This window comes from Astatotilapia calliptera, chromosome 15 (assembly GCF_964374335.1).
Source record: "Astatotilapia calliptera chromosome 15, fAstCal68.1, whole genome shotgun sequence".
NCBI lineage: Eukaryota > Metazoa > Chordata > Actinopteri > Cichliformes > Cichlidae > Astatotilapia > Astatotilapia calliptera.
The window spans coordinates 42,258,020-42,277,958 of NC_137436.1; the positions used below are offsets into that span (position 1 = coordinate 42,258,020).

Sequence of the window (19,939 nt, forward strand, 5' to 3'; positions counted from 1 at the left end):
TACCAGGTCAATAACCCACGTCCGTCACCACAGACCCTCCCCTAGTCCCGCTGCACGCAGCCGCGAGGAAACAAGTCACCTGAGAGCCAACAGAGCCCCTAACCGGACATGACCGCTACCCCGGGTTGAGCCCCCCAAGGAGAATGCCTCCGGGGAACCCCCCGACGCCCTAAGCCTGTCCCTACCCCCACACCAATCACAACAGTGAAGGCGGGACCAAACTATGACCCCCCACCCCCACTAGGTGATGGAGCTGATCAAAGGAGCCCAGAGCAATTGATCTGATGTGGTGGCAGAGGCTGTATCAAGACTAATGTAATCTAATAGATAATTTCTATATTGGTTAGAATTAAGATTATTTTTATTTTTCCAGTTCATGAGAACTGTTTTCTTGGCTATGCATAGGGCAGTGAAAACCATATGGGCGATATTCTTTTCTGAAGTGACATTATCTAAGCTGCCCAACAAACACACTAAGGGGGAAGTTGGAATGTTACATTTCAGACACTTCGATAAGTCTTCACATATCTCGCGCCAAAACTTCTGAACTGGTGGACAGAACCAAAGAGCGTGGATATAATTGTCCGGTGAATTGGTTTGGCAGTGTGAGCAGTTGTTGGTAGACGTAAAGCCCATCTTGAACATCCGATGACCTGTATAGTGCACTCTATGTAATATTTTGTATTGAATTAATTGAAGACTGGGATTTCTAATTAGATGAAAGGTTTTTAAGCAAATCTGAGACCAGAAGTTTAGGTCTAAGTTAACTGATAAATCCGCTTCCCATTTTGCAATAGGAAGTGATATTGATTCATCTGTTTTAGAAAGCATTCTGTATATTTTGGATAGTAATTTGGGGGTTTTAAGAGTAAGAAATTGAACCACACTTGGTGGTGTTTGTAGTTCAACTTGACCCGGTTTAAATTTCTTTTTTACTATGGATTTAATTTGTTGATATTCTAAAAATCTTTTCTTGTTGATCCCATATTGTGTAACTAGTCTGTCAAATGAAATAAATTCTGTTCCTTCTAGTATATGTTCTAAATATTTGATTCCTTTACCACTCCAATCTGAAAAGTTTATCATATTATTGTTTTGTAATATGTCAGGGTTGTTCCAGATAGGTGTACGTTTGCATGGGATTAATGAAGACGCTGTCAATTTTAGAAACTCCCACCATGCTGTCAGAGAAGCGCTGATGTTGATGCTTTTAAAGCATTCATGTCGTTGGATGTTTGAGCTGATAAATGGTAGGTCTGAGATCTCTAGATTATTGCAAAGTGCTTGTTCTACATCTAGCCAAGGTTCATCTAAGAGGGTATGTTTTAGCCATCCTGAGATAAACTGAAGCCTGTTGGCTAAGAAGTAGTGCTGAAAGTTAGGCAGTTCTAGTCCTCCTTTATCCTTGGTCTTTTGTAGTGTTTTTAAGCTTATACGTGGGGGTTTATTTTTCCAAAGGAATTTGGACATACATGAATCTAGAGATCTGAACCAATCTTGTGGCGGTTTAGTTGGGATCATTGAGAATAAATAATTTATTTTTGGTAAGACCATCATTTTTATAGCGGCAACCCTTCCCATGAGTGATATGGGTAGACATTTCCATCTAGCCAGATCATCTTCTACCTTCTTTAAAAGTGGGATATGGTTTAATTTAGTTAGATCTGCAAGCTTGGGAGAAACATTAATACCTAAATATTTTATATTTCCCGATTGCAGTGGTGTAGAAGAGGAATTATGGAGGGAGCAATTAATCGGTAGAACTGTAGATTTTGACCAGTTAATTGAGTAATCTGATATTCTTGCAAAAGAGTTTATCAATTCAATCACCCCAGAGATATTGGTTTGTGAATCTTGGAGAAAGAGTAACACATCATCCGCATAAAGGCTGATTTTATGTTCCACGTTCTTGCATTTTATGCCCTTAATTACTGAATTCTGTCTAATTGCTGCTGCTAGTGGTTCAATAAAAATTGCAAACAGTGAAGGGGAGAGTGGGCATCCCTGCCTGGTGCCCCTCAAGAGACAGAAGCTGGAGGATGTCTGGTCATTTGTTCTAACACAAGCTGTTGGGGAATTATATAATATTTTTAACCAGTTTATGAAAGAGGATCCAAAACCAAATTTGTGTAAAGTTGCAAATAGAAATTTCCAGTTAACTCTGTCGAATGCTTTTTCTGTGTCTAAAGAGACTATTGTAGTTTCTAGGTTTTTACTGTATGAGTAGTCTATCAAATTAAGTAATCTACGTGTATTTGTTGATGAGTGCCTACCTTTTATGAAACCAGTTTGGTCAGGATGAATTAAGAGGGAGGTTATTTTCTCCAGTCTCTTTGAGAGAGCTTTGCAGATTATTTTAAGGTCTACGTTTATAAGGGATATTGGACGATAGCTTGAGGGATATACAGGGTCTTTGCCTGGTTTTAGCAGGAGATTAATGTTTGCAGAATTCATATTTGATGGGAAAAAAAAAAGTTTGTTTTTTCCATTGTTTAAGCACTGCTTCCAGCCAAGAGTGATACCATATATGCCCTATAGCTGCAGAAAAGGCTAACATTGTTATCTTTTTACAAAAAAACAGCTGAACATGAGAGGTTTTTGGACCAATTTTGTGTTCTCCATTCTTTAAGCACCGGTTTGAGCACCGTTTAAGCACCGGCACCATTTCAAAAGTACCGGTTTGGCACCGGTATCGGATAAAACCTAAACGATACCCATCCCTAGTTACACACCATGTCAGCGGGGAGGAGTCCCATACATGAGCATATGTGAGTGCAGTACAGGCGATGCTGTGCTGTGATTGGTGTTTGAGTGCAGGTGTGTCTGCTAATAAAATGATTCATATGTAAATTAAACAGCCTCTTGTGTGACCTCCACTTACGCAGAGCTGCTTTACTGACTGAAGGACCGCTGCTTCAGGTTAACCCAGTGTTTAACCTGCATGCTTACATTCAATTCTATTTTATTTATATACGGTCAAATCACAACAAAAGTCGCCTCAAGGCGCTTCATAGAGAAAGGGGCGGGGCTACATCTTCTTACCAATCTAATTGTGATGTTCAGAGTTTCAGGTCAGCTGACCTTGTCACTGATTCTTTGATTTCCAGATGTTTTCAGTGAGACTTACTGATTTCATATGAACCACTGACTGAAGCTTAGACTGAGCGTCTCACTGTCACACCGCTGTGTTACTGAAACTGTTTATTATGTTGTGTGTAGATCTTTATCACCATCTGATGAAATCTCTGGTGTCTCTCATAGGGATCATTTTCTGTGGAAGATTCACATGACCCATGAAACACCTGTGATTGGTTCAACACTGCCAGCTCCACTGCTTTTATGTGACTGGCGGTTAACGCAGTGTGTTTATAACCAGCTCCCGTTTCCATGGTAACTCTGAATAAACAAGCAATTATGTCAGTTATTTGTTTGTAAACAAAAGGCGCCTTCGACTGACCACTCACAGCCCTGCTCTCCCTGCGCTCTGATTGGCTACTGTCGCCTGAACCGAGCTTTTAATTGGTTGATTCTGACTGAAACTAACTAGCCGCGTGCTAACCTCCCCTCTTAAGCCTGGCTGGTTAAACTCACGCTAACCCCGACTTAAACCGGACTCGCGGTAACCATGACGACGCCGCTCGTCATGCTGCCGGTGACGTGGCTTTACCCTCACGGCAGCTGTTAGCATTAGCACCTGGCTATGCGGTAGCATGGTTAGCCCGCTAGGTCAGGCCGAAAGAGCAGCTGAGTGGCTGTCTGCGGGCTCGGTGCATTCACGTCAGGGCGGACAGAAACCGTTTACCTTCCGCTGTTTGTTGTTCTTCTTGCTTTTGTTCAGTTTCCACAGATTTAAAAGCGCTCCGCCGTCGCGCGTTGCTACCCCCCTCTGTTTAAGTTCCGGTCCGACTCTTCTTCCACGGATCCATTCGCTGCAACACAACGGGGGCGTGCCGCCGCCAGCAGGCCGCACGGAGAAGTGCAGCCTCTACAGCCCGGGTTCCAGGGTTTAAAAAATAAAAGTTACTTGTTTCTGTCCTCCAATCACAGCTCAAGTTGCACATTACATCATGAGCTTGGGATGAACATCATCACTCTGCACAGACTAATACAATGATTGATGAACTAGCTCAGGTGATGAAACAGACTTTAATTGAATCCACTGAAGAGGATGCGTCAACTGAGTGTGCCCTAAATAAAGTTTGAGCTGACTAAGGCTATGTTCACACTGCAGGTCTGAATGCTCAATTCCGATTTTTTTTGTCTGCTTGGTCACACTACAAATAAAATGCGACAGCAAACGCGCACTAGTGTGAACGCTCAAAGCGGCCGCATGCGCAAAAGAAGACGTCACACACACAACGTGCTCTGTTTAGACCCAGAGCAAACAGTATTGTTTGACTGATGGCCTTCATATAAAGACTTTGGACTTTACGTTTCCCAATTTTTGCTTGAAGTTATTTTGTTATTTACATAATAATGTAGATAACCTAATAATGATCCTTATTGCTGTTTTAGAGGAGCGCTGCTTCAAAGGATAGCTGCAGGTTTCTGTCAGAATCTGCAGATTATACAGAACAAAGAAAATGTTCACGTTTCTCCAACGTTGTCTTCCCAACAGTTTCACTGACATCTACACTGGATGGCCAGGAAGCGTTGGCGATGTGTTCTCGGGCACTGATAATTTGTGTCTGTCTTGTGTCAGTGACGTAAAAGACTGATATAATGCAACATGACCGTTCAAACAGTAGTCACTTTCTAAAACATCGGATATGTATCAGATTCAGTACCACATACGAAAGGGACCCAGATCGGATTTGTGCTGTTCACACTGTCATACCATGGTCGGATATGGGTCGCATAGGGTCAAAAATAAAATTAAAATAAAATCGGATTTGATGCGCTTTCGCCTGCAGTGTGAACGTAGCCTTAGTGGTTTAATCTTAGGCTTACTTGCACCTGAGTTTAGGATCACCTTTGAGTTTACCTGAAAGCACCCCTGAGCTCCACCTGCTCAGTGCTACAGGTCCCTTAACCACAGGTGTGAGTGTGTGTACAGGTGAGTCAGACACAGTGTATGGTGCAGAGCTTTTATTTCAGATTTTATTGAATGCAGCGACGTCCATCGACTGTACGAAGTCCTCGAACTCCGTGATCTTCTCCTCCAGGATGTCAGTGCCCACCTGAGACAGGTGACATCACACAGGTGAGCTCACACACAGGTAACAGCATTTACTGCTGCAGGTGTGTCACAGGTGATCTAATCAACCTGACAGACACCTGATCAACAAGCAGTAACAGGCCACTCACCTTGTCATCCTCCACCACACAGTTGATCTGCAACTTCTTGATGCCGTAACCCACGGGAACCAGTTTGGCTGCAGGACAGATTAAGCAAAGTTATCGATCAGTGACTACAAGCTGCAGCCATCGGGTTATTGGTCAGTGATCAGAAGCTCTCAGATCAATACGAGTCCATCAGTGATCAGCCGAAAGATGGTGAGTTAGATCATCAGTGAGCCTGATCAATATTACACACACACACACACACACACACACACACACACACACACCAATAACCTATTATCAATAAACAGTTCAGAACATCAAAATGAGCCTGTACTAGAGCAGGGCGATATGACCAAAAATATTTATCACGATATACATTCAAAAATTTGCAATAACGCTATAACTGACGATATAATTGACACGAGACAAAATACTTTACAACTCCACAACTTTATTAGGGCAAAACAAATAAAAATAAAAACAATGTATTTTGATTGATTGATTGATTCTTTATTTTGAACATGTTGAAAAAGTATAAAAAAAAAAATAGAATTAAAAGAGACAAATGAACAAAGCAAACAAAAGGAAAACGAGCAACCACAACTCCAAATAACGTCCATGTTCAAAAAGGAGCAGGAAGAAGCATAAGCTTATTTAATCCCACCCCTTTTCCACTATCTAGTATCAATAGACTACAGAAATACCTCCTTGCAATTACATTATATGTTATGTGTAATTTTTTTTTTTTTTTTTTTTTAAATATATACACATATATGTTTCTATCTATCCATAAACCGCTTTTTAAACTGCGCCATGCTTGGACATTGCTTCATATCTTTACTTAGTCTGTTCCACAGCTTCACTCCACACACAGAGATGCAAAAACTTTTTAATGTTGTACGGATACGAGGATGTTTTAAATTTAATTCCCCCCTCAAATTGTAACCCCGTTCCCTTTTAGAAAACATTTTTAGAATATTGTCAGGAAGCAGGTTATTTATTGCTTTATATATAATTTGTGCTGTGAGAAAATGAACCAGATCTGTGAATTTTAGAATTTTTGATTTTAAGAATAGTGGATTTGTATGATCTCTGTAACCAGTTTTATGGATTATCCTTATGGCCCTTTTTTGTAATATAAAGATTGATGATAGCGAACATTTGTAAGTATTGCCCCAAACCTCTGCACAGTAATTCAAATACGGTGCAATCAGGGAACAATAGAGAATGTGGAGTGATTTGTGGTCCAGAATGTGTTTTACTTTACTCAAGATTGAGACACTTCTTGAAATTTTGTTATGTATATGATTTATATGAGACTTCCAGTTTAATTTATCATCTATAATCACACCAAGAAACTTATGTTCAAGTACTCTTTCAATTTCCACACCATCTACATGAATCTGCACTTGTGCATTTCTAAGGGAATTCCCAAATAAGATAATTTTAGTTTTACTTAGATTTAGCGATAGTTTGTTCCTGTTAAACCATTTTTTAATTTTGCACATTTCTGAAGTAATTGTATCCAGCAGCTCCTTTAGATTCCCCCCAGAACAAAAAATATTTGTGTCATCTGCAAATAATACTAATTTTAATGTATCAGATGCCTTACAAATATCATCTATATAAATAATAAATAATTTTGGACCCAGTACAGAGCCTTGTGGAACACCACAAGCAATGTCCAAGCATGATGAGGAATGGACACCCAGCTTCACAAATTGTTTCCGGTCACTTAAATAATTTTTCACCCATTGCAGTACAACCCCCCTAATCCCATACCGTTCCAGTTTATTAATTAATATGTCATGATTGATTGTGTCGAATGCTTTCTTGAGATCCAGAAATACTCCAGCTGCATACTGTTTCTGATCTATAGCATTCGTAATCTCCTCAATTGATTCGATTAATGCCAGAGATGTTGATCTTTTTGATCTGAATCCATATTGACTGTCAGAGAGTAATTTATATTTATCTAAGAATTTGTCTAATCGTTTATTAAACAGGTTTTCTAGGATTTTGGAGAATTGTGGTAGTATTTTCACTTCAACAAGCAGCCGGTTTTTATGTGCATCAAAGTTATATAAATATTTAACAGTGCAAATGCAAATTCTTCGCTGACAGTTTAACCAAAAGGCATTTCCAGTGGAAACTGGCCGACATATCCTCAGCATAACCATGTATAATGTCCACAACACTTAAAAAGAGGTTACACACACACACACACACACACACACACACACACACACACACACACACACACACCCGCTTACGATAGCCGTAATGCTCCGACAATCCATCAAGCGGTGCGACTTTGTAGCTTAGCAAAGTCGTACTGAAACATTTGACAGATTTTCGAGCGCCGTGTACATAAAATAGTTTCGAGGTCAGTAAACACAACCAGAGTTCATACATAAGGCACACGGGATTATAAGGGGCTCTGTCGATTTTCAGAAGAATCAAAGGACTGATTTTAAGTGTGCCGTATTTTCCAAACAACATGGTAATAACGACGGCCCGCTAGCATGCTCTACCAAAAATAGTGCTTTGTTGTGTATCTGACAGACGAAAGCTAAACCAGTTCCACACCACTGAGGTTGCAGCATTTTTACAAACCAACTTTCGCCCTTCTCATTCTCAGTCATGCTTTTGGCACCATGTGCGTATGAAAACAAAGGCACTGTGCATGCGCGTTTTTCCCATATTCTATCGCGATATTTCATTTTCTTTTTGTTGCCCAACATTATACCGGCATTACCGTGAACGGTATGATATGGCCCAGCCCTAGCCTGTAATGATATATAATCATTACTTCAGGTGTCACAGGTATACTGATCCACCCAATAACTGATCAGCTCCATTGATCCATCAGTACTCATCTATAATCAATGATCACAGCGTTATCAATGACTGAACTGACAGAGTACTGATCAGTACCTCACTACTGCTCCGAGTGTTAGACACTACTACTACCACCACATCATCTGGTACAATGATTACTGTAATGCTACTGCAGTGCTACCAGTAGTATTACTCTGTGCAGTACCCACACCAGCCCATCTATCCAAATACTGACTCCAACCCTGTGTGTAATACTTTGACCCCACAGTGGTGTGTGTAGTAGTGTATGCAGTAGTACTCACACTGGCCCCACACCAGCCCGTCCATCTGGATACTGCGTACGCACTCTTCGAGCTTCGCCATGTCAGTCTCATCGTCCCACGGCTTCACGTCCAATAGAATCGAAGACTTGGCGATGACTGCGGGCTCTGCAGGACAGGGGAGTGGTTAGTTACTGTGGAAACTGAGCGAGCCACGAGCCGTGCGAGGGTGGGACTCGTCAGGCAGAAAAGGCGTCCATCAGGCGTCAGCCGAAAGATGGTGATTGGTTAATCATCACAGAGTCTGTATTATGCATTGGCTGCGAGGGGGGCGGACCTACTTTTAGACTTCTTGGCAGCGTAGGCGGCGAGACGTTCCTCCTTCAGCCGGGTCGCCTCAGCATCTTCCTGTCAAACAAAACTCAGGTTAGAGTGACCATGACACTGTAGCGTCATGGTGACATCACCACCTCCTCACCTCCTCATCTGAACCAAACAGGTCGATGTCATCATCGTCCTCGTCTTTGGCTGTGGTGGGGGCGGAGCCTGAGGTGGTGTCGGCCACTCCGAGGGGCCCGTACTGACCCAGGGGCTTCTTCACACCTGGAAGACTAAAACAGGAGGCGGGGCTTAGTTGCTGCCGCCAGCACACCGGTATTCACCCCATGATGTCAGCAGCGCTCACCTGCTCTTCTCGCTCTGGTAGGACCGGATGTGGTTGTACCAGCGAACTGCGTGGTACAGGTCAGCAGGGGGCGGAGCCGAAATAGCTTCGAAGACCGCCACGTCAGCCTGGGAGGGTACGTACCTGAGGAGAGAACACATGACCTTGGTTAGGGGTACTCCAAGAGCAGGTGCAGGACTTCACTCAGTCCACGTGAGTCAGCGCGCAGCCTCGCGGCGCGCAGCCGTTAGCAGCATGCGGCTAACAAGCTAACAGCTTGTCACGTCAAACGGAAGTGAATAAAAACGGCATCGGCCCGGACCCTACCCCTCCTTCCAAGACTGGTGCACCTCTCGCGCCAGATTACCGTCCCCTTTCCGGTTTCCTTTCTTTAGCGATTTAATCAAGGCAGCTAACTGTTAGCTCAGCATGGACCCAACATGACGGCTATTTTGGGTCGCAGTTTCTCCCGCTTTACGGCGGTTCCCGGCACTCACCCTTCGATGTAGCTGCGGTCGGACAGGAAGTCATTGAGCACTTTGAGGCCGGAGGCTGACTTCAGGTCACCGAAACCCATGATGAAGAGGAACCGCGAGGATCCGCCGGAGGAGAAAGAAGAGGGAGGAGGAGGAGCGGGGATCCTCTTTATAGGAGGAGACAGACTCCTCCTCAGAGGAGTGCTGGCGCTCCGCCCCGAGGAGGTGGGAGGAGGAGGAAGGCGTTCCCAGTCCAACTTTATTTAAAAACATCTGCTGACAAGAGCCGGAGAGCGCGGGTTCGAGTCCAGCTCAGGACAGGTGACAAACGTTAAAGAGCGACCAATGAAGAGGCAGCACGCTCTGTAGCCTTATTTAGTGAATCATTAGAGCAGACCGAGGAGACTGTGGCTTTGGAGCTGTGTAAATAAAGTAATTATTACCTGTATGTATTTACGGTTACTTCATCATCAGCAGCAACGATCCAGCTCAGCTGCTCCTCTGACTGATGTCAGATCAGTCAGACATGAATAATCGATGGTCCGTTTCATGATGGCGATGTCTCAGTCCTCCTCAGTAACCTGATAAAGTAACTCCTCCTGCAGGTGTTGGGGTGCTTCAGTGTTTCTGCATCTCATCGTGTACCTGAGCTCAGCTAGTCCTGGATCAGCATCAGTATCACATCACCCACAGCTCACCCACAACAGTCAGACCTTCATCTTACATAAACTTCATCCTGCTGTCTGATGTCACAGATAATGTCACTGATGTTGTATATCATCATCTCCATCATCTCCAGCCTGATCTCCAGAGAGAGTAAGATGGACGCTGCTGTCAATGACCATAACATCATCTTCATCAGCAGCAGCGGCATTCACTCAGAGTATTGTTATAAAATCATGCAGATCAGTCTTCACTGTCGCACTTTGATGACATCACACAGCCTGAGACAGGCTATGACAGGCAGGTGAGAGGGAGCAGGTGGTCAGAGTCAGTGACAGATATGAAGCTGAGGTATCGAAATCAGCAGGTCATCAGACTGATGTGACCTCAGTAACGGCTGTGGGGGTTCGAGCGATCCCTGGCAATCCCAAAATGTGACCTCAGTAGAGTGCACACCATCAACTGGCCAGTCAGGGCTAGAAGAACTGCAGGTCTGTTTTACTCAGACCTGCAGTTCTTCTAGTTCTTTTTCTGGAGAACAGCAAACACTAGCCTTCCTGCAGGCACGCAATAAGAGCACACTCAGTGAAGATCATCAGTTTTATCCTGTTCAGACATCACACTCCTCTGTAACCGCAGCCATTTTTATTTCAGTTCTACTTGAACTGATCCTAGTACAGTATTTAACTACTGTAAAGTACTACACAATACAATTCTGGTAACAGTAACAGTTCTCAGCTCACTTCCTGTTTCTGAGCCTCTAGTCAGACTCACCTGAAGCTTGGCTCAGGACACAACAGGAGATGGTCGCTGCTACACTTTGTACCTGAACAGATGTGCGCACAGCTGGTTTAAACCTCTGATCAGATCACACCTTCTGTTGCTCTAAATGATGAGCTCTTTATAATGACATCACTGACATTAACAAACAACTACAGCGTTTATGTAAAAGCACTGCATTACTTTCCTGTCTCTAAGATAGCTGTGAGTCCTCAAACCGACATATGAAAGCAGATGTTTCTGTCACCTGTCCCAGGGTTACCCACAGGTGTGACTCACACCTGTCCAGCTTCACTTTCATTGGCTGTCTGTGTGGTTCAAACTCAGTGTTTCCATTCAAAGTAAGATCAGCAGCTGCTTGCAGTTTGTTCACAGGTCCAGGAGAGGGCACTCTCATTCCACTCTACATATTGACCAACCTGCTAAAACAAACTTTTATTTATTTCATTAATTTAATTCTGACTGACTCTCTTTCCCATGATGCACCACTACTACCAGTTCTGTGGTTCTTCCATCTGCCAAACCCCACTGTACACTCTCGTTTACCTGTCCAAGTGTGGAGGCAGCAGTAAATACAGATGTTCAGTCAGACCCTCAGTTTAAATAAAGTTTGTGTTACCATATTCTGATATGAGTATCACCTGAAACGTACAGGTACTGGTTTTGTACTCTAAGTATTTTTGCCCCTTTATTCAAGTAAAGTTGTACTTGTCCCTTAAATACCGTAGTGTGTACCTGTGCCACCTCAGGCTGTAACACACCTAGACATGATGTATTTACCGTAATTGTCGGGCTATAAGCCGCTACTTTTTGCACAAGCTTTGAACCCTGCGGCTTTTAGTCAGGTGCGGCTTTTCTATGGATTGTCCATGATTTTTGTCATATCGTAAGGTGATTTGTTTTGTTTGTTCCGCTGTTGTACGGCACTACGTTGCCTGGCAGAAGGGCATGTGATCAGACACACAGTATCGGGGTTCAAGAGTGGTATGTTGGTCACATGTCCGTCCGCCAGGCAACATAGTGCCGTACAAGTAGCGCGAAAAACAAACTTCAAAGTAGCGCTACGCGTTCAGCGGGAGGCGTGGATGACGAGCAGCGATAAACTTGCGAAAAGCAAGTTATGCTCAACTCCACTGGTGGATTCTGACAGCGTGGAAAAGTGTGAAAACATCCATGATCACCTACGGATTTCGAAGGGCTGGACTGCTGCATGATGGAGAGGACACCGCCACGGCCCTTCTGAGGGTGTTCGACTCTGACACTGGTTTTGAAAGTGACAACGAAGGAAAGGAGCCGAGAGTGGATGACGAAGCCATCCTGAGCCTGTTCGTTTCCGACACTGGAGAAGAGGACTTTGGTGGTTTTAGTGCGCGGGAAGAAGAGAAAGATGGTGGTGAATGACTGACTTTTCTTCTTGTTAAAGCCGTGTCGCTGCACCTGAGCCTAAAAGGTAGTCTGAATCTATTTTTCTGGTGTGCTGTAGGTTATTGTTATGTACTACATTTGTTACTCATTTATGAAGCACAGTACATGTTTCGTACTTGTAATTACCGCTACTTGTACATATACCTAAAAAGTTATGCAAATATGTACCCGTAACTTGTTTTTCAAAATATTAATAAAAGGGGTGTGTCTCCAAACAGCCATCTCTTTCCTGACAATTCCCTTTGTGCATATTCTCTTACATATGATAAGTCAACATTGAAACACCTGCGGCTTTTAGTCAGGTGCGGCTAATGTATGTACAAAACAGGATTTCCCCCTAATTTTAGCTTGTGCGGCTAATATTCAGGTGCGCTTTGTAGTCCGGGAAATACGGTAACTGGTTTGTGTTTGATGTGTGTGATGTTCACAGGTTGACTTGCAGCAAATAAACAAGGACGACTGTGCCACAGGGAAATTTATATTGAAAACTTTATAAAGCAGTGACGTTACAGAAACACCTGAGCTCAGTGAAATCATTAAAAAATTATTGGCTCTTCTTCTCCTTTAATTTGGGATTTTGTGTGAACTTGTCAATGGGTCTAGAGTTTGAAGCAGGACAGGAAGTAGCTGTTCCTCAGCACACGGAGCAGCTTCCCCGTCCTCTGGCTGAACTCGTACATGTATGGTCCACTGTACAGGTAGAAGAAACCTGCGGGACACACGTCACCTGTTTGTTCTGCATTACAGCCCAAAGACCCTGAAAACAGCTGGACAGATGCTCACCTCTGTACAACAGAGCCGCTGTCACTCCGGAGCTCATTTCCAGGAAGGTGTCATCCACTTGTTTGGGGTTTCCGTCGTCCATGTCCACCCTGGCCTCGTCACAGCTGGAAGAGAAATGGGATTAGGCAAGATATTCCCCAGGTGTGACCTGAACATACCTGTAGTAACTGCTGCCTACAAAGAAAAGAGTCTTCCTGGTCTGTGGGTCATTTGGGGGCGGCATCCTTTTCCACTGCTGTGGGTAGACCAAAGCTGGGTATGGATTTAGGATACCCGGTCACGAGGTCATAGCCGCTGAACGCCCAGACGCAGCAGCCTGCAAACAGATGTAAAGAGGATTTCATCGCGGACCTGTGTGAGGGAGGGATGAAGCGTGCTTCAGCAGATGGACACAGACCTTTAAAAAGAAGGACTCGGTCTGACTGTGGGCTCTCGTATGCAGCGTCGATGATAACTGATGCGTCGGGCCAGAAGTTTGTGATGACAGCCTGCTGAGGGGTCACAAGCTGAGGGTGGCTACACCAGAAGAACCTGATCACACACAAATGATCATCTCAGCAACACCATGGAGAAAAACGCTCCACATGGATTTGTTTTACTTTCCTGCCCTTGAAGAAGAGCATCTCTCCTCGCAGTCCAAAACCAGGGTCACGTCGCAGGCGTCGGGCTTGACGGGCGCCCTAGGGGTCATCATTTGGACCTGGAGGTCATTTCATCAATGTGACATCACAGACAAGCTAGTGCACAAACTAGTGCACAAGTTCGCTTAATCAAATAATGACTCAACATTTGTAGGCCCATCTAGCTTCACAATGACAGAGCAAGTCTAAACTTTGTAATAAAATACCTTCAAGTTAGCCAAGGTTAAGTCACTCCATAATATGACCCCGAAAAAGTACAGTGTTTTTTAATTATTTATAGATAAATATAATTGATGGCATCCATTCAATAAAATTACAGGGAAATTATGCCCTTAGTTGTAGACTGTGTTGTAGAGTGTTACCACAAGTTTTGGTCAAATTGAAAGTTTTTCATAAAGGAAGAAGTGAAGACTCACTGTAAAGGGACTTGATACCTTTAAGATCCCAGGGCAGAACAAAGGTGTCCAGGTTACTGTATGAGTACATTGAATACATGAGAGCGCCAGGGTCATCAGAGTGAGACAAGCCCAGAGAGTGACCAAACTCGTGAGCAGCGACCATGAACAGGACGTAGCCTAGAGCAGAAACTCAGAACCACAGGTCACAGTTTAAGGTAGTCAGGCCACATCCTGAGCAGTAATCAGGAACAAAGTCACAGAGTCACCTGTGTTTGAGTGGAATGTGAAGGTTTCATCATCATCAATATGGGCATCTCCTCCAATCCCAAGTGCCTGGCCAAAGGCGTGGGGGAGATTGCCATCGGGGCCATCCAAGGGGCTGCCGTCACCATGACCTGTTGGAGGGTAATCAGGGTAGACTAAACACACACACCTAAGATTGCATTGGTCTTTATGGGATAATATTACTGTGTGCTTTGTGGACTCACCACTGCGGCTGAAGGAGATCATGATGTCAGCAATGCTGCTATAGATTCTTCTGAACCTCAGGGGCGTGACTTTGGCCCACACCTGCAGAGCTTTCTCTATGGAGTCATCCACCTTCGCCACAGACATGTCAGGTATATAGTACCTTTGCCAAACTTGCATCTTTCTGGGCTGAGATATCGGCACACAGTAAACTGAGTGCCAGGCTCAGCAGAGCACTCAGGCTCAAAATCTTCATGCTTCCTCATGTCTCAGGCTGGTGGTCGAGAAGCTCTTATATATGCTACAGGCTGGAGGAGCTGAGTGACTACCTGCTGTCACCGAGGAAGCGGTCCTTTTATGGATCACAGAGGAAGTCTGGTTTTGATCACATCACGCATACATATTGCCACATCGCTACCGCGGTTTATGGGGAAAATCTTCATGAGAAAAATCACATTAGGAAGTTCTCTACTTGGACAATCATCAGCCTTCAGTGCACTCTCCTGATTTTGTGTTCTCCACAGGAAATCAAAGTGTTGTTGATGGATTAGTGACTAGATTAGACCTCAGGGTGAAGTCAGAGTTACTCTTTTCCAAAGATACAATAAAAACTACTCAAATCTTCAAGGAAGAACACTTTCCTCTGACAATTTTTTTGACAGATTAGATTTACAGTTCGTATTTTTACGTTAGTTTTAGTTGGTTTCCAGGACAGGCTTCTGTTTACCAATCACGCCGTGTTACGATGTGTGAAATAATAACACAGCCATGTCTGAATCTTTGAAGAGCTACCCAGAAGTACCCGGAGGATGATTTGTCTGAGACCCCTGCAGGAAGGTGATTCCACTGATGGGGTGGTATAGGACACACTAATGCGTTTTTGTTTGAAAACGCATTGTTTTCTCTTCGTTTTGGCCTCTTGTCCACACTGAGACGGTGCTTTCCCCAAGGGAAAACACTCTCGAAAATGCATACATTTCAAAACGGAGCTGTCCCGTCGCAGTGTGGACACTCAAAAACACAGACTTTCTAAAACGATGACGCATTTTAGTCATGCTATAAACAAAGATAGCGGAGGGCATTATACAGCAGTTGTTTTGATTGCTCTCAATTTTGACAGCCCTAAAAGAGATTAAGATCAGTTTGTACATGCTCCAGATAGCTTTTCTTCAAATGTGAAGTTTAACCAAAAAATGTGGTTAAGCTCCAACACAGAGCTTAACCACTCTGTGACTGATAAGTTCAAGGAGTGTTTGTGCTCTCTAAGGCCCATTAATCATCTGAACTTTCTAACTTCATAACCGTAATTCTCTTTTTCCAAACCCTTCCATACATGAAGAGGGGGGAATTATTGACCGTGCAGCCCAGGATCTGTTCATATACCTGGCGGAGAAGACGAAGGAAAGTGATGTTGTGGATGTCACAGTGAAGGTTTCCTACATTGAGGTGTACAAGGAGGAACTACGAGACCTGTTGCAGCGGCAGACCACCCACAAAGAGCTTCATATCAGGGAAGATGAGAGGGGAAACACGGGTAATCAACTTTTTCTACCTTTACTTTACTTATATTTTAGTATTCAGAGTGGAAATAAAAAAGTAGAAACCATACACCTTCAGAGATGACAAACTGCGTCCTATATTTTCGACCATCCATCTGAGTATCATCCTATTGATAGACCGTTGTGATATTATTAACACTTATGTATTTCAGGATAAAAAGTTTGAGAGAGCGCACTGGAGAAATCACAAGTACCGCAAAAGATATTATATACTGTGTAATCATTTACAGTCAGCGGCTCTGTGGTGCACCTACTTGTAATAATATGTAAAATTGTTTTTAGCTCATTTAATGAGTGAATGATAAATGATCCAGTGAGATTAGGCATTTTGTGTGAATGTCTGCCTACAGGGGAAGCAACAGTCTTGTTTCATTGACTAAAAAGTCTCTGTGTGATTCCAGTGGTGGTGGGAGCTGAAGAGGTTGTTATCACCTCAGCAGAGGAGCTGCTCAGCATTGTAAAGATGGGAAATGCTTTGCGGCACACCAGCACCACAGGAATGACCGAGCGCTCCAGTCGCTCTCATACCATCCTCACCCTTCAGGTCGTGTTATCCTGCCACAACAGCAAGAACTCTTCCTCTAAGCTCTGTCTGGTTGACCTGGCAGGCTCGGAACGTGCTAGAAAAACTGGGAACACCAGGACACAACTGAAAGAGTCTGCTCATATCAACACAGGCCTGTTTGCACTGTGCAACGTTATCCGTGCACTTTCAAACCGAAGTCAAAATCGGCACAGTAACAACTCCGGCAGTGCACACGTACCATACCGTAATCCCAAGATCACTCGACTCCTTCGTGACTCATTAGGAGGCACATAAAAGGAGCATTTTCCTAGAAATGTTGAACATGGTAGGCAATCATGATCCTGTGGTTAAAAGGAGACTGGAACAACAAGCCAAAAATGCTTTGTATACCAGTAAAACCATCCAGAATGAAATTGTTTCATGTTTGGCTGAAATGGTTGCTGAGGAGATCATGCGAGAAGTTAAAGACAGTGCACAATTTTCAGTCATTGTAGATGAGACTAAAGATGTCAGTAAATCAGAGCAAATTTCCACCCCAAAAAATCTTCTCTAGATCCGCCCCTGAGGAGGCAACGCCCACACGCTAATGGTGGCGTGTGTAAGCCCCTCCCACCACTTTGTAGCTGAGACCCTGGCCGTCCTGCAGTTTGCATCCATTGCCCAATACGTTCAGAACCGTCCAAGTCCTTCTTTCAGGCAGCGGCTGCAGGAGAGACTCAGAGCTGTCAGTCACTCACCTCCAACTCGTATGGAGTGTTCAAAGGAGGAGGGAGACCATTTTGCTCCATTAAACCTCAGAGAAGAGCTAAAAAAAATGCCAGGTAACTATAAAAGATTTTAAAAGGGATGCTGCCATTAAGAGATCGCAAACACTTTGATTACAATCAATTGATAAAAAGTAAAGCAAAAAAACTCTGAGATTTTTATTTGGTTGCCTTGAAGTGTAAAAGATGGTTAGTGTCTCCAACATGTGGACATGCCTGACACATTAAACAACAACAAATGAGCTTGGTGTTTTATTTATATATTACTGTACCCTCTTAGATACCTGCTATTCAGAATAGGAGAAGTGTATTCAGACTGAAATCATTTCAAACTGCTGATGGAATTGCCGTTAAAGAACTGAAGTGTAATATGGATTTTTTTTTAAAAACCACAGATATAGCTAATGTAAACTAAGAATGACTGCATCCCGTTTAGATTTGAGGCTGTAGAAAGAAATAAAGCCATGGGTATATCATTGGTTATTCTTTTGTTTCCGTTACAAGTTGTCAACATTTTGTCTGGAACATCTTATCCTCTGAGAGCTTATGAGAAGATGATGTGAATAAACGCAGCATGGCTCAAATGGATCAAACTGTTTACATAGACAAAAGCCAAGTTGTACAATTTTATAGGCTTGCTATCCTATCCAGTTTCTCTTTTGTATGCTTAGGAAGCTCTCCACATAGACAAGCAACTGTTGGAGCAGAAAGATGCAGAACTGAGATGGGTAAAAGAGGAACTCGAGAAACTCCTTCAAGAGAAGAAAACTCACCTTATGTTGTTAGAGGAAGAAAAGCAGCGATCACGCATACAGGTGAGGAGGAGAACAGTGCAATAAAGAGCTGCTCTGTGATGCAGAAATCAGTATATTTTATTTACGGGGAAAAAATTAAAAGATGAATTTAATGCATGTCTGCTGTGTTATCATTTGTTCTTTAAATGTGCGCCTCTGTGCAAATGTTTAGACAGAACAACTGGTGAACCAGCAGATAATGATTGATCGCCTTCGTGGCGAACTCATGACCTTTCGGGGGACAGCCTCAGGGGCAACAGTGGAAGTGGGGGGGTCTGAGTACTCAGGCAAGAGACCCCCCAGTGTCCCTCTGATCACACACAGCTGCATGTGGAGGCCTCCCAGGAAGGTAGGAAGCAGTGGGTAGTGTGTGGGTTAGGTTGATGTCCATAAGTGAGGGTTTTTTTTGTTGTTGTTGTTTTTGTTTGGTCTGTTATAATGGGTTTTTTTTGTGACTTTTATTATCCGTGATCCTAAAAAGTGTGCCTATAGACTGGAGAGGGTAATGGCAGCTTTTAAAATCCATGGCCAACTCGTGCTGGCTGAAATCGAGGAAAAAGATGACGTGTACTGCCCGCTCTTAAGTGGGTCTGGGTGAGTGAAGCTTTTTGTTAGTGTAAAGCTTTTTAATGACATATTTAATCCATGATATATCTTATATAGCATGTCTCAGTTTTTCTACATGAAGAAAAATATAGAAAAGGTTCTGGTAGACAGGTGATGTATTTATGGAGATGTCAGGAACAGTTTCTGTAGTAGACCTCCTGATATCCATAAATAATTGTGTCCTTTCTGCAATTTTCTGTTTCACAGGGAAACAAGAAAGGCAAGTAAGGATCAGAGGCAGATGGAAAATGCCTGAAAACAAAATGAAATAAACAAATGAAGAAACCCCTGAAGAATATTCCCACTATTGATCGAAATCAGGGTTCTTTTTTTATTTTATTTTTAAATTCTTAGACTCCTGATCAGCCTGTAATGCATGCCCTCCCTAAACACACACACACACACACACACACACACACACACACACACACTAACAGAAAAAGCTAGATTTGGTACGATATGTTACACAATTAAATAAGATTTACAAGAGGCTTTCTGAAATATCGACAAACGTTCTAAGCTTGTGTTAAAGTAGCTGCTTGGCAAATCAAATAAATATGGGAACATTTCTGGCTATTTGTTTTTTCTGTCATGGAAACAACAAATTCAATCTTTCTATCAGAACTACATCTTTTTGGTGTAGTCACAACATTTTGGTGTCAGTGAGACAGTGGCAACACGATAGAGGTGTTTTTGATGCAGATTTGTTGTTGTTTTTCATGAATTCTTTTTATGTATAGTAATGATTTAGCACGTAGACAGTGGCTGTGCTCTGCTATGGAACGATCTGTGGAAAATCATCAGAAGACTCCGTGCAGTCCTGTGATTTAGTGGCTTAAAGAAGCACTTTTTGCAGCAGTAACTTGAAGTAATACTTTTCCGTGTGACTTTGTCAGTCTCTCACATTGTTGTGGAGAAATTGTGTTCCACTCCTCTTTACAGCTTCACTTTATTGAGTTCTGTGTGCACTTGTTTGTGCACAGTTTTCTTAAGTTCATTATACAG

General features: G+C 43.2%; 3 protein-coding genes and 1 pseudogene across 4 annotated transcripts in view; 1 reads left to right on the forward strand and 3 right to left on the reverse strand.

Moving 5' to 3' along the window:
* The window catches only part of zdbf2 (zinc finger, DBF-type containing 2), a 21,101-nt gene extending 17,152 nt beyond the window's left edge, over window positions 1-3,949 (reverse strand). Inside the window, exon 1 of one of the 2 annotated variants that reach the window (XM_026142389.2) lies at window positions 3,803-3,949. The gene's annotated coding sequence lies outside the window, so the exon portion shown is untranslated. The remainder of the gene's footprint in view (window positions 1-3,802) is intronic. The other variant, XM_080289375.1, reaches the window with a different exon arrangement.
* A 1,124-nt stretch (window positions 3,950-5,073) lies between these two features.
* Window positions 5,074-10,185, reverse strand: eef1b2 (eukaryotic translation elongation factor 1 beta 2). Its single transcript, XM_026143150.2, has 7 exons — window positions 9,549-10,185; window positions 9,073-9,195; window positions 8,866-8,998; window positions 8,729-8,795; window positions 8,430-8,555; window positions 5,308-5,375; window positions 5,074-5,180 (listed from the first exon to the last, which is right to left on the reverse strand). The coding sequence occupies exons 1-7, from the start codon at window positions 9,626-9,628 to the stop codon at window positions 5,094-5,096; spliced, it is 684 nt and encodes a 227-aa protein (XP_025998935.1). The 5' UTR covers window positions 9,629-10,185; the 3' UTR covers window positions 5,074-5,093.
* A 2,714-nt stretch (window positions 10,186-12,899) lies between these two features.
* Window positions 12,900-16,202, reverse strand: LOC113006979 (collagenase 3-like; annotated as a pseudogene).
* A 1,936-nt stretch (window positions 16,203-18,138) lies between these two features.
* LOC113037132 (kinesin-like protein KIF27) lies at window positions 18,139-19,503 on the forward strand. Its single transcript, XM_080289378.1, has 4 exons — window positions 18,139-18,349; window positions 18,501-18,677; window positions 18,810-18,922; window positions 19,142-19,503. Exons 1-4 carry the CDS (start codon window positions 18,311-18,313, stop codon window positions 19,188-19,190), a joined length of 378 nt encoding a protein of 125 aa, XP_080145504.1. The 5' UTR covers window positions 18,139-18,310; the 3' UTR covers window positions 19,191-19,503.
* Window positions 19,504-19,939: the final 436 nt, after the last annotated feature.